Genomic DNA, 22,966 nt, shown 5'->3' with positions numbered 1-22,966 from the left:
TAGCTTACGATAATAAAGGCGAATATCTATAATTTTATTAACTTCCTACTCCGGTTAGTTATCGACCTTAATTAGCGTAGCTAGATCTATAATTTAACCGGATAACGGTTTTGTCTTAGCCACTCGACGAAGCTTATTAGGTAATGTTGGGATATAAGGGGAAAGCTACCACGAAGCAGATCGTGGCCCCTTAAGTCCGTGGGATCAACCTTAGTCCGGCTGGGTCAGTCAGTGCCAGACAAAGGTGGAAGGTCAAAGGTCGTAGGATAGACTATAAGCAGATATAGCCTAAACGAAGGCAGAACCACAGTCCTGAGGATCAAAGGAAGAAGGTAGAGATGACTTTGGAAAGTGGACAATGACTTAAGGAAAGTAGAACTGACTTGATTCTATCTGCTAGACAAGAAGGACGTATTTAAAGGCTAGGATAGCCTAGAAATGACGTCTAGAATAACATACAAATGACGTACAAACACTAGGCAGCAACATAATGAAGGTGGCAAAGAAGGGAACCGAAGAGAAGCGAAAAGAATGATGTCAAGGATCGACGGTCTAAGCCACCCCAAAAGCACCCCCGCAGGATCAGGTTATGCATGCCTAAAGGTGGACCATTTTACCTCTAAGGGAAAGTGGTCCGCCTATCCTTAAGGGGACCGAGGGTCGAAGTCTGTTCACCGGGGTACGAAGACCATAGTCGAAGTCCGCGGGCAAGGCATGCCTGAAGGCACCCCCGAAGGAACGGACCATTCATACCTGAAGGCGGACCATTTACCCCTAAAGGAAAATGGTCCCGCCTATCGTTCGGGGGAGGGCCGCGGACCAGAATCAGAAGTGGTCAAAACATCATTTTGATAGAAGAAAAATCTGGTCACGTGATCAATGCAATCTGGTCTTATATGTTGAATATAAGGATAGATCTTTCTATGTAGCATTGGTCTATATTCCAATAGGTAAGAATACTAAATAAACTTATATCGAAGGTAATAATTTAAGTCGATAGGTATTTTTTCCTTTACGCCAATATAATATAGACCGTTAGCTTAGTTAGCGAGCTTCTGGCTTAGGCGACTAATCTTTTAGTTCTATATTATAATAAATACGGAATTACTAATATTAAAATCTTTTTTATAGCGGTATTTATTTACCTACTATCTTTATTATACTTATATATATTCGATTTTATCCTTCGCTTCTTTTAAATACTTTTTATTTAGTAAGCCCACTTCTCTATGTCCTTAGTAGATAGTGTTAAGTTAACTCGCGTAGATAGGATACGCTAATTAAATAAAATATATAGCTTATATTTATACTTAATAAAAAAAGGCGATCTTTTTATTAAGTCCTACTATAAAGTAGTAGCCATAAAGTTATTTATTACGATCTATTCTGACTAATTATCCTAATAATAATTTATATGTAGCCTAAGTCGCTAGGCTATCTATTAGTTCGTGACCTCGCTTTAGCTATCTATCTATAGGTAGTTAATAGTTAAGAGCTTTAGTTTAATTCTTAGGATTTAGTAGAACTTAGTCTAAAATTCAGAAATAAACTATAGGCCTTAATCTAAAATAATTAAGTCTGGCGGGCTAATCTATCGATAGATATTTATAATATATAGATATATTATCTCTTAGGCGGAGATTATCTTATAATATAGAAGAGATACTAAGTATTTTATAAGCCGGTTTATTACTAAAAAAATTATATTATAGCTATTTTTATCTTTAGAGAATAAGCGAAAGTCTATTATAATATACTATTACGAATAATTAGGCGTAGGAAGTAGCTTAAAGAGGCTAAGAGCGCGGTCTCTCTATACTTTTATCTATTTATATATTAGGTAATTATCTCTATAGCGAGTAATATTAGTAGCCTATTTAGGCTAATAAAATCTTACTTTAACTAAGGTCTTTATCTTCTTTTACCTTAGATAGGCTATTAATAATTATTAGTGAATTTTATTAAGAAGCTATAGGCCCATAGGCCCTAAAATCTTTATTATTAGGAATTACTAGCTAACTATTATATAATAATAGTCTATCCTTATTTATTTAGTATTTATCTAGGTCTGTGCTAGCTAGCTTATAATATTCTTTAATTAAGCTATACTTTTAGTTCGTAAGAATTACTTATAGTATAATATTAGTAGGGTAGATTAACCTTATAAGACTAATTATTATAAACTTAACTAAAAAGAGATTATCTATATCCTTAGGATATACTCCCCTTTTCTAAGTATAATTAGGGGAGAAAAGTTTCTCCTTAGTTTATATCACTAATAAGACTTTTCTGAGAGAGTATATCTATAATAATATTCCGCTTACCGATAAAATAATAGATTAAGAAATAGAATCTAGATAGAAACTCCCTTTAGTAAGCTTACTAAGAGTTTAATTTCTTTATTATTATAAAGTACTATAGAGACTAATAATCTATAAAGATATTAAATTAGTCGCTTTACTATAATTCTTTTAGTTCTAGCCGGAACTCCTTTAGGGTAAGTATAATCGCTAATATTTTATAGTTATAGGTATTATACTAAGTCTCTTTAGCCTTTATAGTCTTTAAAAAGAAAGCGATAGGGTACTAAATCTTATTCGCTCTAAGCTAGGATAATATAGCTCCTATATAGCCACTAAAGGCGTCTATCTTAAGTTTAACTAATATCTTAGGATTATAATATATAAGAATTAGAGTAGTCGTTAACTATCGCTTAAGCTCCTAAAATACCTCTTTATACTTCGCTATCTAAAAAAATAGTATATCCTTTATTATTAGGTAATAGAGAGGCTTAGAAATCCGATTATACTTATTAATAAAATAATAATAAAAGTTATAGAAACTAAGAAAAGACTAAATCCCTCAAACTATTATTAGTTATTCCTATTTACGGATTATAGTAGTTATCTTTATATTTATAGAGATTCTCTTAGTGCTTATAATAAAACTAAAGAAATAAATAAATTACTTATAAAAATTATATTTCCCCAAGCTCACTTATAATTTAGCCTCCTATAGCTATTAAAGGACCTTCTAAATATATTAGATATATTTCTTATAGGTCTTACTATAAATTAAAATATTATTTATAAATATAATAGCGAACTTATCTAGATATTCGCTTAGGGTTATATTAATAAACTATTAAAATATTATTAGTCTATTTATTATACTAAAAGGTATTATCTTATACTTAAATAATCCGTATCGCGTTCGGAAGGTAATTAGATCCTTAGAGTCCGGATATATATAGATTTAGTGGAAATCTTAGCGGATATTAAGCTTTGTAAAGAACTTCGCCTTACCTAACCGCTATAAGATCTTATTAATTAAAGATAAGGGATAGCGATCCTTTTTAGTTAGAGTATTAAGCTTTTAGTAATCTATATATACGCGAAGGCCGCTATTAGGCTTCTATACTATTAGAATTAGAGATATAAAAGAAGTATCGCTAAGCTTAATAAACCCCTAAGCGAGGTTCTTTATAATATACTCTTATATTACCTAGAGCTTAACTTTAGATTACTTATATAGTAAGTAATATCTGGGGCTAATACCTTCCTTAAGTAAGATTTAGTAATTAGTAGATCCTTAATAAGGCGATAAGATATCTAAGTCTATCTTAAAGAATATATTAGCGAAGTTATAATACTTAATAGAGATTACCTACTTAGTCTTAGTATCCTTATACTATCTTATATCTCGCTTTTCCTTTAATATCTAGTTAATCTTATAGAGATTTATTATAAAGGCCTTATTTCTCTTATTCTTTAATTATTAATAGAACCTAATCGCCCCTATAATTATAATCTAGGCTAATAGCTATATAGGATTTAGCTTCCCTAGGCTACTTAATAAGGGTTATTATTATAGTTATCCCCTTTAATATATAGTCTATTTTATTTAGGGCTTTAGCTTAGTCTTAACTTTCGGTCCTCTAGGAACCTTAGGTTAACTAAGGGTATAAGAAATTATATTCTAATAAGAGATTATAATAATCTATATCCTTTTGGTGCTTTTAGTTAATAATTAGCCACTATAAAATAGTCTAAGATATTAGCGTTAGTATCTAACTTATTACCTTATCTTATAAGCTTAGTTCACTAAGCTAGATTAAATATTACTTAGTGTAGTCCGGGAGAACCTAATATTCTTTAAATTACCTTTATCCGAGAATAATATTATACTAACTAAGATTAGTAACTAATATCGGAATCTATCACTATATACGCCTATTAATAATTAATATAAGTTTAAGGGTATAAGTAATTATAGGACTTAGATAGCTATCGTAAGCCTAAGTCTTATAGGCCTAAGATAATTATAATATTAGTAGGCAGAGTACTTTCGTAAGTTATATCGCTAAAGATTTATTAATAAAAATAAATTTATTTACCTTAGTATTACTAAGGGCTAAGATTAAGAAAGAATATCTATTTTAAGCTACCTAAGCTATAAAATTAAGGCTTTTATCTATATTAATAAGATCCTTTAAACTTAATATATTTAGTAATAACTTCTTATTACCTAGGAAAGAGACTTCTCCTAGGTCTAGGCTTTTCCTTATTAGACTTTATCGCGAAGCTACTTTATCTCTTATAAATTCTTATTAGCTATCTTAATAGCGATAATAGTAGACTTAGGCTTCTTTAGATATTTATAGCTTAGATAGCTAGATTTATAGTAATAAAAATACTTACCTTTCTTTATAAGAGTAATATATTCTAAGGTTATTAGTAAGGTAGTCCTAGCTCCCTAACGCGAGAGAGTTATAAAAATTAATATTATAGAGGACTTTACACTAATAATAATAATAATTATATATATATAGCTTCGCGAGTTTTATTACTAAGTAATTAGTCTACTAATAATCTAATACTTCTTAATAAATTAGTTAAAGTTAACCTTCTTCTTTATTATATAAATTATTATCTAATTCTATAGAAGCTATAGGAGCTTTTAGTAAAGATTATATTTATATAATTTTATTAGCTAGTCGGATTCCTTAGCGAGATATATAAACTTAGCTAGGAAATTAGTAAAATCTTATTAGGGGTTTATATTTAATATAAGGTACTAATTGTAGGTAACCTATTTATAATTAGGGTTATAAAATATACTTTTAAGGTAATTAAAGATATTATTTATTAATTAATAAGGATTTATAGCGTTAGGCTATATTTAAGGACTAATATAGCGAAAGGCCTTCCTTTTATAATAATTTTAGATATAGATAAGCTAGTAAGCGGCTATTAGATAATAGTCTTTATTTAATAGAAGCTTATTTCGGACCTTAGTTTTCTAAGCCTTAAATTTAATATCTTTACTATTATCTATTATTAAAGCGTTAGGTATTTTAGTAGACTTATATACCTTAGGTATAGAGAATATTACGCGCGAGCTAGCGATAGCTATATTACCTATACTAAGGAAATAGATAGAGACTATAGGGCTATCCTATTCCTTAATTACCTTAAGTAATCGCGCGTTAACCGTATATTTTTCTTTAAGTAATTATTAATATTTAGCTACTAAGTTATTTATATATTTAGGGTCCTTAGCTATAGTTATAGGACGTCTTACGAGCTACTCGCGTAATTCCTAAATAAGATTATTATATTAACTAACTTAGGCCTATAGCTAAGTAATCTTATTAATATACTTAGTATTAAGTTAGTCGATCTCGTTATATCTTTTTACTAATATATTCTAAGTAGTCTAAGGTTCTTAGCGGATCTATTTTATTAGCTATTTTATAATAATTATCTTATTTTATTCCTTCTTTAGGAAAGTTAGTAATTCCCTATAATTAGGGCGACTCCTATATCGCTTAGTTATAGGATCTTCCTATTATTATATATTATTAGTATTAGGAAGATAAGCTACTTCTCTTATAGTACGGTATTTCTCCTAGCTCTTATTTCTGCTAGCTAACTAATCTATATTATCGGATTCGGTTTAGGGTTCGGTTCGCTATCTTAGCGTTATTTATAATTTATTTAATTTGTCGGGTTTTAGGTTATAGGTCTCACTTATAGGATACCTATACGCGTTAATAATAATATATCGACGCTACTAAGCCTCTAAAAGCGAGGGAAAGAGAAAAAGACAAGTTTAGAACTATATTATAAGCTAATACAAAAGAAGTCGTGTGCTATTCGAAAAGTTCTAAAATAGAGAAAGAAAGGGAAGAGAGAAAGAGAAAGAGAATAACTACAAATAATACCCTCCCCCCGTGTCCTATTCGGGACTAGCTCACCACATGTGACCTCTCCTCGAACTCTCCCTGAACCATGCGTCACACAGAGGTATGGTCCGCCTTCAGGCATGAATGGTCCGTTCCTTCGGAGGTGCCTTCGGGCATATCTTGCCCGCGGACTTCGACCATAGTCTTTGGACCTCGGTGAACAGACTTCGACCCTCGGTTCCCTCAAGGATAGGTGGACCACTTTCCCTTAGGGATAAAATGGTCCACCTTTGGGCATGCATAACCTGATACTGCGGGGAAGCTTTCGGGGTGGCTTAAACCGTCCATCCTTGACATCATTCTTTTGGCTTTTCTTCGGTTCCCTTCTTTGCCACCTTTATTATGTTGCTGCCTAGTATTTGTATGTCATTCTAGACATCATTTCTAGGCTATCCTAGCCTATAAATATGTCCCTCCTTTCTAGCAGAAAGAATGAAGTCAGTTCTACTTTCCTGAAGTCATTTTCCACTTTCCAAAAGTCATCTCTACCTTCTTCCTTTGATCCTCAGGACTGTGGTTCTGCCTTCGTTTAGGCTATATCTGCTTATAGTCTATCCTACGACCTTTGACCTTCTACCTTTGTCTGGCACCGACTGACCTAGCCGGACTAAGGTTGATCCCACGGACTTAAGGGGCCACGATCTGCTTCGTGGTAGCTTTCCCCTTATATCCCAACAGTATTTTATCTATTCTTTATATTAATAAGGTTCTAAATAAGGCGCTTAAATCTTATCCCCGTAGGTAAAGATTAATTAGTGAGTAATCGCTACTATATCCTAATTTAGATCCGAAAGCTCTTAATAGCCTAAGTTTCCTATATATTTTAGGATAGCTCTTATAATAGGTTTCTTATCCGGAAGAGTATAATTTTCGAGATATTATTCTATAGCTACTAACCACTTCTCCTCGGGAATACCTATAAATATATATATTATACTTAATAAAGCGTTTTATATTAGTTAGGTCTCCGATATATTAGCTAGGCTATCTCTTAGAAAATCCGGCCGCTAACTAATAGTATTAGGTACGATTGCCTCTGAACCCTTATAGTATTAAATTTCAAGATTATATTCCTAGAATTCGGCGATCTAACGAGCTAAGCGTTTGCTATAGGTCGTAGTTGTCTGTAAGTATTAAAGGCTTGCATAATCCGTGACAATAGTTGTTTTGGTGCCGTTCTCGATATAACGTCCCATACGCGCAGAGCTTCTTGGGTTGAGCGCGGGCATTAGCGTGTGAGATTCCATCAGATCTCTCGGTAACTAGGAATCTAGAGGTTGCCGGTTCGATTCGTGGGGTGCGCAGAGATTTTACCGACCTATCATATAATCATGCCGCTTGATTGCTTATCTGATAGCCTTGCTTATTAATAAGTACGTGACTCTAGTACACCTAGCACGAATCTCATATCATTAGGTTGCACCTTAGGCCTCATCAACCCTAAACCCTAATTCACGTAAGGAAAATTTGAGGGCAATATATATTATGCACTATCCTTTATCCACTTCTTATCATACTGGCTAGGGAAAGGCTACGTCATATCGATTTGGCGGGGTTTACTATGAATAGCCTAAAATTGACTCCTTCGGTATAAGGATCAAGCCTATAAAAATAAGCAATAAGGCTATTGCTATAATTAGACATTGACATGGGTTGTCCATGGGCAGAAGGTTCGACCCATGACCCAACCCATGGGTTGCCCACGCTTGGGCAGCGGAACCTGACCCGTCCATGGGTTGGGTTGGGTTAACCCATGGGCAACCCATGGACACCTAATCCTGCCTGATTTAGGATTTTCGGCCTGATTTGGCCTGATTTGGCCTGATTCAGCCTGAACTTTTTGCATAATTTTTAGCTTATTTACCGTTTTCTACCTTAGTTCTGGTCTAAACGCATACCATTCCCTCTTTTTTCATCCTTCCCTACTGTATTTATATGAAATATGATCGTTTATACCTAGACTAGTACGTTTTGTATCGGTCGCATAAAGAAGACTAATTATTATCGTCTATAATAGGGTAGTTGTGTCTATGTTAGTGGTGTAGAGCAGAAATATATATTTCCCGTAGATAAGTGTACTACCACTTTCTGTTGGAGATTCTTCTTTAATTTTTAATTCACCCAAATGTCAATATTAAGCTATGATATTTTGTGTACGTATTATCTATATATATCTCTACTTTATCTCCTAGTTTAAGAGCTTATACATTTGATTTGCGTGAGTAGTGAAGATAAAGACTAATCCTTTCACAGCCTTAGAGAGATTGATTCTGCAGAATAGGTGTGTGGGTCCGTGCCTAAGGATTAGACCAATGACATCAGATCAAAAGACCCGCTCAACGCGCGTTATAACCAATTAACGCGTGTATAGTCCTACCCGCTATTTATTCCATGGTTCACTTCCTCCCTACTTCACCCTTACTTTTACGTTCTTTCGCGTTATCATGGCTAGATCCTTATCTGAACACTTTGATTCTATCACGAGTGATAGTATCGACCCTCTTCTATCTGATTGCTGCTTCTCTATCCCACCCTCCTCGGTTCCTAAAAGCCAGTCTACCGCGCCTATTACTACCGAGCCCCCCACCGATCCTTGAACGCGTCGGACCTAAGAGAAACTATATCCTATGGACCGATATGAATAAGGCTATATACATCCAATGGTGGCTTACAACAACATATGGGCAGAAACCACGAGCGGAACATCCCCGGTGGGATAAAAGGGGCTTAATATCCGAGGTTTGGACACACTTTGAACAGGGCGCAGAGATCTCTACTGGTAGACCATGCATTACCTGTAAGGACTGTGGCCAGATCTACGCGCATAGTCCTAAAAATGGGACGAATATTATGACAAGGCATAGAGAAAGATGCCTACCAAAGGGTAAGCTGAAACAGAGAAATATCCAGGCGGCTATCCGTACCCAGGTAAGACAAAGGTGAAAGAGAAGTGAAAGAGAAGTGAAAGAGAAGTGAAAGAGAAGTGAAAGAGAAGTGAAAGAGAAGTGAAAGAGAAGTGAAAGAGAAGTGAAAGAGAAGTGAAAGAGAAGTGAAAGAAAAGTGAAAGAGAAGTAAGACTAATACTCCTTTGTTTGAATCACTAGGCTCTATGCGCTCCCCCGCCCGACGTATGGGATGAAAACGATTAGAAGAAGCAGCTTTTGGTCACAATCACTAGCCTTCGTCTACCATTCCAGATCATCGAAAACCAGCACTTTCGAGACCTTTTACGCTTGACCCAACAAGCCCCTTCCCTCCCTATTATCCAAACGGGTAAAACCCTTGCTCGTCAGCTTCAAAGCACCGTCCAAATCCAACAGCAAGGCATACTAAATATGCTTCCGTCAGACGCAAAGCTATCACTTGCACTTGACTGCTGGACGTCGCCCTTTCATCAGGCGTTTATGGCTATCACTGGGTATTTCCTTGATAAACAGTGGGAATATAGGCAGATCCTACTCGGTTTCGAACCCCTCGAGGGTACACATACTGGGGAGAACCTTGCTTTAGCCCTATGTGCTGTTATTGACAGACATGGGATTAAAGATCAGATTCTGGCTATCACCACTGATAATGCGTCAAACAATAAGACAATGTTTGATAAGGTCCAACGGATCTATCCAGACATCTCTATTGTTTATATTCCGTGTATGGCGCATGTGATTCAGCTTAGCCTTAATGAGCTCCTACATCGGATCAAAGCAAAGCCAAAGAACGACACAGTGAATATAGTGTGGACCGATGAGCTACAGAAGGCTTCTACCCAGCGAGGACAGAAAGGGGATATTGCAAACACCCTCGATAGGGTACGCCGGCTTGCAATATATATTAACGGAAGCCCACAAAGGCGTGCGGAATTCCTTAGGCTTCAATCGATGGAACCTAGTCAATTGGTCCCAATTCAGGACGTCCGAACACGGTGGAATTCCACCTATCTGATGTTACAAAGAGCTAAACGACTACAGCCATACTTTAATAGGTACTGCCATATTGAGTGCCTAGACAACCTGAAGCTTGATTCCGAGGAATGGCGACAGGTTGACTATCTTCTTTGCCTCACAAGACCATTCTTCCTATACACAAGCACATTCTCAAAGACAAAAGACGTGACTATCCATCAGGTGTTTAAGCTTTACAATAAGCTATTTAAACACCTCGAGGCGTCAATCAGTCAGCTCAAAAAGAAGAAGGTACGCTCTCACTTTTCTCTCACTTCTCTCTTACTTTTTATTTACCCTTATACTAACGAATATTAGATTAAATGGAAGCAACAGATGCTTGTCGCTCTTGAAGCAGGCCTACAGAAGCTCCGTGAGTACTACGCAAAGACCGATCAGCCTAAGGCTGGTAATGTGTATGCGCATAGCACTATCCTCGCACCAAAGGATAAGTTACAGTACTTCAAACGCAAGGAATGGTCTGGTGGGCCAGAGGGCTCTACTCAGACATGGGCCGAACACTATCACAGCACCCTTCAAGATCGGATTAAAGCTTATCAATTCGAAGAGAATAACACCCTTCTATCTAAAGCTTATACACAAGGGTCGGAACTTGATCGGTTACTCGAAGATGAAGGTGAATCTAACCTAGACCGGGATGAACTCGCACGGTATCTTCAAGCCGGTAAGCCTCTTTATTTAAGTCTCCTCCACTCCTCTTTTAAGTCAGCTCGACTCCACTTTTAAGTTAGACCGACTCCTCTTTTCAGTTAGGTCGACTCCTCTTTTTAGTTGGGTCGACTCCTCTTATAAGGTTAATCCCTTATATTATTAAGTCTAAGCGACTACTCCCACAAGTCTGATCGACTCCTTCCACGAGTCTGATCGACTCCTCCCCCGAGTCCGATTAACTCCTATTTAAAGGCTTGCTCGCTTATTAAGCCTCTTTACCCTCTTTGCTTACTTCTCTTTCTCTTTAGGTGTTATACGCACTACCCCTCAGGCCTTCTGGAGAGACCATCAATTTGAATATCCTACCCTCGCACGGGTAGCCCGCGATATCTTCTCTATTCCCGCTACTGGTGCGGGGGTAGAGAGGCTATTTAATTCAGCCCGCGATGTTTGTCATTATCGCCGAGGTCGTCTGAACTCAACAACTATCCAGGATCTAATGATGTTCTCTTGCCTTACTCAATTTGAGATAGAAGATGAACAGCTTGAACTAGCTCGGGCTCTAGAGATCCCTGAAGAAGGTGAAAATGAGAAGATTTCACCTTCGTTAGAAGGGATTGATCCAATCAGCGATACTGAGGAAGGTGACGATGAAGTGAGGCTATCTGTGAGGGCAGGGAAGAGACGAAAGAGTGTTTTGTCTGATCATGAAAGTGAGCAAAGTGATAATGATAATAGTGGTTTACCCTTAATGAGCCAAGTACGGCATTCTGGAAGGGTAAGGAAGGCGCCGAGGATACATGAAGGGTTCGAAATTAGTAAATAGTTTAGTATTTAATTAATCTCACTTGATCTTCACTTGATCTTCACTTCCTAAATAAATGCGGTAATATTCTGTCTAAATATTACCACTCTAATACATTAAATACTACATAAATTGTATAACTTATGTCTTACGGTACTATGGGTTGCCAAGAAACCCATGGGTTAACCCGTCCATGGGCAGCCAGACCTGACCCGTCCATGGGTTCGGGGTAGGTGTCCAGGACCCGTCCATGGACGGGTTGGGTTCGACCCATGGACCCAACCCATGGGTTATGTCAATGTCTAGCTATAATTAAGTGGGGGAGGATGTGATAACTGAGGCTTATCACCTAGTATATATACTAATGCAGTCGATCTCTCGTACCGAGAGATCTGGCTATGACCTTTTAGTCTATGGGTTATGCGCGGGCATTAGCGTGTGAGATTCCATCTTTAATGGCCAATAGTTCTTTTTCCTGAACGGAGTAATTTAGCTCTGCACCTTGTAACTTTCTTCCGTCGAAAGCTACTGGGTGAAAGCGTTTATTTGTGTCCGATTAGAGCAGAACTACATTAATAGCCTATTCTAATATATCTGTTTCAATCCGGAAAGGCTTATCGCGGTCCGGTTATTTTAGGATAGGCGCTTATATTAAAGCCTCTTTTAGTTATATAGAGGCACTTTCGCAACTAATTGTCTATTAAATAGGTCGGAACTTATCTTTTCGGATAAATACATCTAGTTCCTTTAATAGTCTATAGAGTAATATATACATTAAAATAAAGCCTTTAATAAAGTGTCGGTAGTAGGTGGCTAGACTAAGGAACTATCGAACTTCGTGGATATTATATAATTATAGCTATTCGCGTATAGCCGCGACCTTTTCCGGTATAGGGCGAAGTTACCTATTCCTAATAATATATCTATAAAACTTAAGTTCTTAGGTTACGAACTAATACTTTTAGGGTTAAGTGTATAGCTCCTGCGCTTCTAATAATAATAATACTTAGTTAATATAATTATAGTATTCTTCTGAGTTATAGGAAAATATTAGGATATTATTAAGATATATAACCGCATACTGTCGGGCTATAAGGGTAAAGCTACCACGAAGCACTTCGTGGCCCCTTTAAGTCCGTGGGATCAACCTTAGTCCGGCTAGGTCAGTCGGTGCCAGACAAAGGAAGAAGGTCAAAGGTCGTAGGAGAGACTATAAGCAGATATAGCCTAAACGAAGGCAGAACCACAGTCCTGAGGATCAAAGGAAGAAGGTAGAGATAACTTTGGAAAGTAGAACTGACTTGATTCTTTCTGCTAGAAAAGAAGGACATATGTATAGGCTAAAATAGCCTAGAAATAATGTCTAGAATAACATACAAATACTAGGCAGCAACATAATAAAGGTGGCAAAGAAGGGAACCGAAGAAAAGCCAAAAGAATGATGTCAAGGATCGACGGTTTCAGCCACCCCGAAAGTTTCCCCGCAGTATCAGGTTATGCATGCCCAAAGGTGGACTATTTTATCCTTAAGAGAAAGTGGTCCGCCTATCCTTAAGGGGACCGAGGGTGGAAGTCTATTCACCGAGGTCCGAAGACCATAGTCGAAGTCCGCAGGCAAGATATACCCGAAGGCACCTCCGAAGGAACGGACCATTCATGCCTGAAGACGGACCATTTACCTCTGAAGGAAAATGGTCCTGCCTATCATTCGGGAGAGGGCCGCGGGCCAGAATCAGAAGTGGTCAAAATATCATTTTGATAGAAGAAAAATCTGGTCACGTGATCAATGCAATGCTGATCTTATATGTTAAATATAAGGATAGATCTTTCTATGTAGCATTGGTCTATATTCCAATAGGTATATATTAGAGGTTTAGGATATAATAAATATATAGGTTATAGAGAGATAGAATAAAAGGACTTATAAAGATTTTAGATAAAAAAAAGCTATTATATAGAGGGAATCCGTTTACCCCGGTCGCGCGAAGACGTAAGTTAATATATTATCCTATAGGCCCCTACTTAGCTAAAATTCTCTTATCTAATTAGGTCGCGGAGAGGGTAACCCTTAAGACCCTTAGGGTGACCCTCTAATTATATAGTCTTAAGTTTCGTGATTAAAAATATCTAAGTCTAATAATCTAGATCTTTAAACTTATTTCGTATAATAACTAGAATACCTACGAGGAATCTAAATTCATAATTATTTAAATAAGTCTCTATTTATTTTATAACCGAAGAAAGATTTCGATTTAGGGCATTTTTGGTATTAAAAAAAAAAGATATATTTACTATTATATAAATATAGCACTCTCACTCTACCTTTAATATATATTTCCGTAACAAAACTCTTAACTTTTTATAACCCCCCTTAAAAACTAGCCACCTACTATATAATTTAAGTCAAATTTCAGAACACTAAGGTAATAATATATAAGTTTTCTATATATAAGCTAATTTCTTTGAATTTCGTAGATATTAGTATATAATTAAGGAATAATAGAAATAGATACCAGAATAGCCATAAATAATAGTATTTTTATAAGCTAAATCATTAATTTTATATATCCGAATTAGGAAAGGCGCGGAGAAATTATATATTTAAGGGTCTGACGGACCCTCCGCGGGTGACCCTCAAGGGACCCTTAGAGGGTCAGGGTCAGGGTTAGGGTCGGTGAGGTCAGACCCTGACCCTCGGAGGTGCGGGTGGAGGTTCCTGATCTTGGACCCGCGGGGCGGGTGAGTGCCAGGTCTAGCAAGAAGGTCGAAATCCAAATACATATTGAAAACTTAGGCGCAGATACATAAGTGCTTATAACACACGCTCGAGGTGTTACTACCACTGTAGAGATTTGTCAAGAATCACTTTTCTCAGAAAGGAGCAAAATTTGGCTTGAGCCAAGGACGTGATCATGCCTCTTCGATATGCCTGCCTGGTATAGGCTCGGCGAGCGCTGCCCGCCACGTAGGTGCACTGAACTTATCAGTGAAGTACTGTGTCTCGTGCACCACAAGCTCGCGAGCAAACTGCATGATGGAGACTGAGTATGTTGGCACTCCGTCATAGGTGATGATGCACTCGCTCACCCATAGATGGCCGTCGCCTGAGATCCGTAGCACCGTAAAATGCCGGTCGGCCGGGTGTCCGCCACGCTGTGCAGAAATTGCCGCACGACCTTTGAAACGCTCCCCTGATTGCGGGTAGTCTAGGATCGCGTCTACGGCATAGATGGCGTGTTCGGCTTCGATGTCACTGTCATCCGATGCCCGCCAATGTTCCTCGATTGCTTTCCTGGTCAAATTCATCGCACTCTCATTTCCGTTCATTGTGACAAACAATAATATATTTTGAGCTGCTCGGGAAGGGGCCACTAGGTCGTATATTCCAGCGGAGTTATGGGACAGAGTATACCAGTTTCTCGCTCGGTGCATGAGCTTGCTGACCAATGCGGCCAATGACACCACGACTTCCCCCAGTACCACACAATATGAGTCCCCAAACGGCCTCGCCGCTTTCGCTGGTGTGGAGCCTTCGACAGTTCAATGCAATTGTACCTTTGAATGTGGTTCTCGACCGCTAGCGGAGCAGCGGCTGAACATTAGTTTTCGGCACAGCGTATGACTGATCAACGACCGAGAAGAAGCGGCAAAAACAAACACTTCCCAATTTGCAGATAGTAGACAAGGCGATTTTACCTCGGTGGGACAGGAGCTACTTCAGCCTCCGACTAAACCATTCGAACGCGTTCAATCACTTCCGCCAGCTGCTGCTCAGTAGCCGATATTTCCACTTCCGCTGCCCAAACGCATGCAGCCTTAGGGGTAGTAGGTGCAGAACGATTAGGCATAGATTAAATCAATGTAAAGGCAGCTACTCACATGTGAACACATCATAGCGTTTGGATCCAAAGATGCTAATTTAGAAAATAGTACAGTAATGAGCGAAGTGGCCGGATCAGCCGGTGGCTAACTCAGCCAGGGATTACGTTATCTGCTGCCTTTGAAACGTCGTGCGTTCATCATTCGACATTCCGACCAATAACGCAAGACTATGCATCATTGAATCGGTTGACTCTAGGTATTGTTCTGGAACCTGCGTAGGATCAACTACTGACCCCCTTTGACCTGCTCGAACCGGACCGACCTCATATTTTGAATCGGTTAGTAGTTGATGTTTCGCCGCCCGGCTGTGCTCAACTCGCTGAAGCACTATTGCAATATGGCGACAATCTTACAGTATGAAGTCATAATTATCGGCTCTGGCCAATCCGGCACGCCCTTGGCCGCCGCATTTGCGAAAGCAGGACAAAAAACAGCACTGATTGAACGCCAGCATATCGGTGGAAGCTGTATTAATGAAGGCTGTACACCGACAAAAACGTTAATTGCATCAGGTCGCATCGCCTATCTAGTTCGTAGGGGACTAGATTATGGTATACACACTTCCGAGCACGAGACCGATGTGAATGTGGCCGCGGTCGACATGCTCAAGGTCCGCCAACGGAAACGCGACGTCGTTGCCTCATTCCGCGGTGGTAGTGAGACTAAGTTAAGAGACGCTGGCGTGGATGTCCTGACAGGTGAAGCGACTTTCGTGGACGAGAAGACACTCAAGTGCAAAGATAGTGGTGGCGACGTGAGAACTGTCCAAGGCCAGAAGATATTCATCAATGTCGGAGCACGACCTGCACCGCCACTCCTCGAAGGGATCGGCTTGCTTGATCAAAAAGCAGTCTTGGATTCCACGTCAATTCAAGAGCTAGACGAGGTTCCTAGCCACCTCGTGGTGATTGGAGGAGGATATGTGGGAGTGGAGTTTGCACAATTGTTTCGCAGACTAGGTGCACAAGTCACCATAATCCAGCGTGGAAAACAACTACTACCGCTCGAGGACGAAGAGATTGCTCACCTGCTGCGAAATATTTTTCAGGAGGATGGACTCACGGTGCACTTGAACTCTGACCCTGTCAGAATTGCGCCGTCTCCTAGCGGGTTTAGTCTTCATTTCCACGCCAATAATGGCGATCGAACCGTCGAAGGAACGCACATCCTATTCGCTTCCGGACGCATTCCAAATACAGACAGGTTGAAGCCAGAAGCTGCAGGTATCGACACCGACAAGAAAGGATATATTGTGACAAACGAATACCTCGAAACTTCGTCTCCTTCTATTTTTGCAATAGGCGACGTGAAAGGACCACCGGCATTCACGCATATCTCGTACGACGACTTTCGCATCATCCGGTCTAACATGCTTTCATTACCACCTACCAAGCTTTCTACCAAAGACCGCATTGTCCCGTACGTGGTGTTCACCGATCCCCAACTCGCGCACGTCGGCCTCCATGAGAGGGAAGCTCGTGTAAAGTTCCCCAACAAGAGGATTCAAACTGCGAAAATGCCAATGGCATACGTCGCCCGCGCACTAGAAACGGACGAGTCGAGAGGCATGATGAAAGCTGTCGTGGACGGTGATACAGGGTTGATTCTAGGGTTTTCCTGCTTGGGCATCGAGGGTGGCGAAATCATGAGCATCGTGGAAACAGCGATGATCGGAAATGTTCCCTACCAAAAATTGCGAGACGCAGTCTTTGCCCATCCCACTCTAGCAGAGAGTCTGAACAACATTTGGGGATTTTTGGAGTGAGTGCAATGTGTTCTGTACATATGCTCTTTACCACCATGCGCAGAACGACCTATTCGAGTTGGGGGTGCATGGAGACTTCCAAATTGCCGCAAATTTGTGCGAATGTTTGTAATCGTACCTTGGCTACATTCAGCTTCTTCAGCCATTTAAGATGTGGTAAGTGACTGGCTCTCTAACATAGCACGGACGAGATGAAGCTTTGGCGAGGGAAGTCTCGGAGCCATTTAGCAAGGTCTAATGTGCCCTCGAGAGTGATGGATGAGTGAAGAAACCTGTGTAAATTCGTGTAGCTGGTTTTGCACTCCTCTGTGAAATCCTCAAAGCCCCACACATTGGCTGAGCCCCAGAACACTTGTGACAGGATGATACCACATGATACCACCCTGGAAGTATGCTGGCGGAATCTGGTATCGCCAATCGCGATGGAATTTGGAGACCTGAACTGGTGCAATGCTGAGGGGTGACCAATATGTTCTCCTGAAGCTGATTTGTTTGTCACACCCAGACCACTAGTCAAGTACCTAGATTCCTGAAACTGACATGAGGTCTTGTTCTGTATCTTTTGTCACGATCCAGTTATTCAGAGTAGCCCTCCACCTGATCTGGCAGTTAATTCCATTTGGAGATTGTTTATCCCACACATTTCTATCTTCCTGTTCAACTACTGGAAGAAATTCTAGTTGATCTAATGGTTGTTAATGCGAGAATGAATGTTCATCAACTATTTCCTCAGGATCAGGGGAAGGGCAGATTATTGATGGCGTGAATTCGCAGTCCAGGTAACTAGGAATGGGAGCACATGGGGGAGTCCGTTCCCATAGATCAGGCAGTTCATGCCAGTAGGTACACATCATCGTCAAAAGGAGTGAAAATCATCATCCCACAGCAGAGAATGTTCCTGAGGAGCCTAGAAACCATGTTGCGTGTTAGCTTATACCAGGAAGGTGTCATGAATTGTAAGAAAAACCGTTGACAGGCTGAGTATAGTGACGAGGAGGGTCGTGAGGATTCTGTAAGTAAGCAAAGCACTGTGAAGTCACTGTTTGCGTTGTCTAGTATTGGGTAAGCCCTGAGATAGTCACTTGGACATCGGAGTGGCAGAGGTAAGTGACACCTTGCCATAATCTCAAGGCCCACTCCAGCTCCTCGTTTGCATTAATTACCATGGAAATGAAAGTTCTAGTTTTCATAGCTTGCACATACTGTGACGGGACATTAGTCATGTGTTGATTGAAGTAAAATACTGTAAAATACTGTGTAGATGGCCATACAGGGATATTGCTATTCCGGCGCTATTCTTAATATAGCACGGTAAATCTTGGCATTAGGGTTCGAGAAACAATCAAAGAGTGTAGGTGGTGACACCGATTTCCGGAAGTACTGAATGTGTTGTTCTACCTAAAAAACTCGGAGCGCGGAATGCTGATTCTGCCGGTAGTATTGTTCCTTAGTATTGTTCCTGGTGTTCCTGGAAGGAACAATACTATGAATTTGTCAAAGAGCGACTCTTTGTTACTTGACTTTGCTAAGCCTCTTTGGGCCTTCCCGCAGGTTCCACTTAATATTGTGACCGAGACATTCGATCCACTGCGGATAGCTCTCGACAGCAACGTCTACTAAACCTGCTCGAAAACTTTCTTGGCCCATTCACTGATGGAGACTTGTGGCCTTGTGCTTCCGTGGTGGCGCAATCATACGAGGAATGTCTTTGAGGAGCCCCTGAACCCCCGTAGATATTGTCCCTGCGAGCAACAATATCAACATATCCGCCATCAAAATCTGGCGACCATCACCGTCAGGGCCTTCTACCAATCTAAGCTAATTAGGGAAAGGCTTCCTAAAAACTTTTTTCGATGCCCTTTGTACTCACCCGACTATAATGATCAATCGCCTGGCCACCAACTTATTGAAGACGTCGCCACGAAAGGCGTGGACTCCTGAGTGACAATATCAAGAAACGCCACCTCGCACCTGAACAATATCATCGGCCCAAATAGATGGAATTCTGTTGCAGATCAATCAACATCAATGGTGCCATGACTTTCTTTACCAATTGACCTCAAGTCGATGCCTTGCAGTGAGAAGTATAAGTACACCGTTCTCTCCCATTAAACACAACTTCTCCTCATCATCCTCTCACAAAACATCATTCCAATCCAACCATTTCAAACCAATCTTCGCTTTTCAAGCAAACCCTCAATCTTCGCAATGGAGTTCCAGACTACCGCTGTTGTTGTTAAGGGTAAGCATCTTGTCCAACTTCCCCAACCCACAACCGCGACGTTGAACATCATACTAACACATAAAAGCCTCCCCCGGTGGTGGCTGCGTTGTTATGTAAACTCCTTACATACACGCCACCCGAGTCAAAGCATCCCACACCATCTCTATGACCCTGTTCGCCGGTCAGAGCGGTTGAATGGGAAACTTCAATGATTCAATCCTCACTACTTACGGCTGAGAAACACCATCAATCTAAACAAAATAAAATTTGACCATCTTTCGAAACACGACCAGCGACTCATCTACTTTGTGTTTGCGGATTCGTCCAGTTCCTTCTTTTTTTCTATCGAGGTCGTGAGGTTGTTTCTTCGTCGAGTACCTTTCGTTCTGCTTCCCAGAGGGCGAGTGGGTAGCTCGATGTCGGGCCGAGTCCGATGCGACCTTTTGCTGACTGTGGGCGAGGGAGTGTGGAATCTACAAAGGAGGCGGGTTTTGTGTTTTCATTTTTGCTTTTCGCGAGATGGTTTCTAAAGTCTACAAAAAAAAACTGTGCCCTTATGGTACGGATTGTTGGTGCGCACTCGGTCGTTTGTGGTCATGATTCTGGTTTTCCCTTTCTCGTGCTGGGAAGTGTCTTGACTCGGGATTCTCTAGTTAAGTTGGTCGTGGCAGCTGAATGAATTACTGAATTCTTCCTCATTCTTTCTGAAATATAGACTTCTGATGGCATGGGCTTGAAGGTGAAAGGAAGGCTGAGCTATCCTATTGGAGATGTGCAGTGAGTGGTATGTACGATTCGCCGAGCCAGCCTCGACTATGCCCTACATACAGATGCTACCCGACGTGGATCGACCTATTGCCAGCCTTCAGTCTCTTTCCGAATCTCAGACGCTCGGGTTTCCTCTTCCTGCGTAAAAGTCTTCAGGTCCGAGTCATCGGTTCCATATGCATCGTGAATCGCCTCTTCAATCTGATCAAGTGTGAGACCAATTAGCCCAACGGACCGAGCATTGCCAACTTGGCACATCTCCTCGCCGACCGCAGACTCGATGATGCCGTCGCCTCCCTTGGCAGTAAGGTCGGATTCGAAGGCACGAAACAGCTTGTATAGAGGTTCGAGCACTTGGCTGCGGAAGAACACCACAGTCTTTTCCAGTTGCAAAGTATCTCTGAGAGAAGGCGATGATAGAAGGAGATAGTACAGATTCAAAGCGGAATGCAAAGCAGGGCCCTGAGTCTGCGTCAGGCACGTCCAACTGTCCAGTATGCTTGCCGAGGAAGCTGCATTCACAGACGTGAAAAGTGACTGGAACAGAATCCAGAAGTGGAGCGGGTCATGGAAGACGGTCTCCGCCGATTCATGAACGTGGCCTATAATTTCCTCTCTCAGCCATGTCACAGCACTATCACGGATAGTTGTCAAATTGGACGCTTCTAGGATAGAGCGAATAAGCTTGAACCGCGTGGAAGAAGACGGGTGGCTATGAACGATGGTCGTCGGTATTTGTCGGACAATGCCATGTGTCTGGCGCGCGGTGCATGCGGTTAAAGCGATGACAAAGTTCTTGAATTCTGTCTCGCTCGAAGGGGTTACAATTGGGTTTTGCATGGCATGCACGGTCAGAGCCAGCAAGGAGTCTAGCAGTGCCTGGGGCTCGCCATAAGTTACTTCATGCACATTCTCGGGTGCTCCCAAGAAATTTGTGAAGATCACGGCTATATCTGGAAAAACAGATAACGGCGGCATCATATTGCCAGATATGAAGAGAGTAGACCCTGCAGCACGGGCTGCAAGAAGCAACAGTGAGCCGTGGCGTTCCAAAGGAATCTCGTCCGGGGAAGCGGGGGGCTCTTCAAAATCCAGCGGAGGCCGGTGTTCATCTGAAGAGCGGGAAACAATTGACAATAGCTCAGTGCTGTCGATTCCGATGTCTCGCGACAGTGCCTAAGACAAAGCAATACATTAGAAAATAACATGGAAAAAAAAAGCACACAGTCGGCGACATACCACGATCTTGCCCATTAGCATGTCCCGCTCCTTGAGCTCTTTTGTGGTGGAGTATGCCTGTGTCTGCGACTGTTCTGGTAACTGCAGAGACGGATGCAAATGTTCTTGCATACGAACGGTCCAAGACATGCCAGGGTCCATTGGGCCCGAGAAGCTCAACAGGTATGACTTGAACAGCTCGATCAACCCAAATTGGATGAACTTCCTCACCAACAAGGTCTCGTTAGTTGCCGACGGAGACGGCACCGCTACCTCTGGTTCGGGATCTGGAGCAGAGGCTTTCGCTGTCCGCAGCACGCTCGACTCGCTCGGGGCTCGTGGAGGTGGGGCCGGTCGCTTGCTGGGAGAGAGGTCGCGAAGGAACTCCAGCAGGGCCAGGGTGGTCTCATCGCAAGGCATGGCTGTGTAGGCCTCGAGTGCTGCCTGGAGCGAGGTTGCGATGAAACGACTGGGAGATTTGGTTTGGATTCTTCCATGAAGCACTGATAGCATGGACAGGAGACAATTGAACTGCAGGATATGTTTCGCCAACGCGTCATCCGCGGCCTCCTCATCCTCCTCGTCCTCCTCGGGTTGGAGCTGCATCAAGGCTTCGGATACACGCAGGATAACTTCTCGTGGGTTTCCAAGTCGAGCGACATCTTGTAGACACTCGGTGGAAGCGGGAAGCATTGGCAAGAGGAGCTTGACGAGATCCCAACCGATGTTGGTGGTAAGGCGCTCATCTTGCAGCAGTTGGTGCAACAGCGGCAGACGTTTAGGGGTCAACTGATATTCCAGCAGCGTGAGGTAGGTGAGATAGTCGGTCGCTGGCGGCAAGGCCTGGACTAGCGGGTCTTCGGGGTCCATGGTTGGTGTAGAGGGTGAGGTTGAAGTCTAGCGCGGGGAAGTCAAAGCGAAACCAGTGACATCACTTCCTCAGCCACCCGGCGGGCATCAATTCTCCAACATGGGCCATGGTGAAATCAAAGATCAACGTAGAAAACTCAAGACTGAACTACTGGCATTTTTAGACAGAGCATCACGACAGTGAACCACATGATGACCCTCTCACAGCTCGCGATAGTCTAATAACAAGGCAAAAAACATAAAAAAAAAAAAATGAAAAAGCAAAAAGTGTTGGCCAAATCTTGGCGCTCTTCCAAATCCTGGGAACGTCGGGCCGATCATGGTTCAGCCTTACCTTCCCTAGCGGAAATATCTTCCGAGTATACCACCCCACTTGGCTTTTCCATGATGCCGAACATCCGGACCGGGTTTCCTGCACTCGATCGAGATGGCAATCAGTTAAGTAACGGGCCATTACTGCTCGCAGCTACGGGGGACTCAACAACGTCATGTCTGGGTCTCGGGCATCGCCCGAGTCATTTTTTTGCCGGACCCGATCTAATTCTTGAGACTTGGATTCCTTGTTTTCGTCTCCTGC

At 41.3% G+C, this 22,966-nt stretch overlaps 4 protein-coding genes across 4 annotated transcripts; 2 read left to right on the top strand and 2 right to left on the bottom strand.

Annotated features, from left to right (window-relative positions):
* Positions 1–8,740: 8,740 nt before the first annotated feature.
* Positions 8,741–11,683, top strand: N7477_003548 (uncharacterized protein; the record flags this gene model as incomplete). Its single annotated transcript, XM_056965211.1, has 4 exons — positions 8,741–9,175; positions 9,397–10,437; positions 10,504–10,870; positions 11,166–11,683. Coding segments are annotated over 4 exons (2,361 nt in total), but the record flags the coding sequence as incomplete, so codon positions are not given.
* A 2,889-nt stretch (positions 11,684–14,572) lies between these two features.
* Positions 14,573–14,989, bottom strand: N7477_003547 (nuclear transport factor 2 family protein; the record flags this gene model as incomplete). The annotated part of the gene is made up of 1 exon (XM_056965210.1): positions 14,573–14,989. The coding sequence occupies one exon, from the start codon at positions 14,987–14,989 to the stop codon at positions 14,573–14,575; it is 417 nt and encodes a 138-aa protein (XP_056825163.1).
* An 892-nt stretch (positions 14,990–15,881) lies between these two features.
* On the top strand, positions 15,882–17,309 carry N7477_003546 (mercuric reductase; the record flags this gene model as incomplete). The annotated part of the gene is made up of 1 exon (XM_056965209.1): positions 15,882–17,309. One exon carries the CDS (start codon positions 15,882–15,884, stop codon positions 17,307–17,309), a length of 1,428 nt encoding a protein of 475 aa, XP_056825162.1.
* Positions 17,310–20,385: 3,076 nt separating this feature from the next.
* N7477_003545 (uncharacterized protein) lies at positions 20,386–22,389 on the bottom strand (the record flags this gene model as incomplete). Its single annotated transcript, XM_056965208.1, has 2 exons — positions 20,386–21,477; positions 21,541–22,389. 2 exons carry the CDS (start codon positions 22,387–22,389, stop codon positions 20,386–20,388), a joined length of 1,941 nt encoding a protein of 646 aa, XP_056825161.1.
* Positions 22,390–22,966: the final 577 nt, after the last annotated feature.

Source organism: Penicillium maclennaniae (genome assembly GCF_028827695.1).
Source record: "Penicillium maclennaniae strain IBT 15551 chromosome Unknown utg000003l:1.0-5670915.0:1.0-5674809.0, whole genome shotgun sequence".
NCBI lineage: Eukaryota > Fungi > Ascomycota > Eurotiomycetes > Eurotiales > Aspergillaceae > Penicillium > Penicillium maclennaniae.
This window is presented reverse-complemented; position numbering and strand designations above follow the sequence as displayed.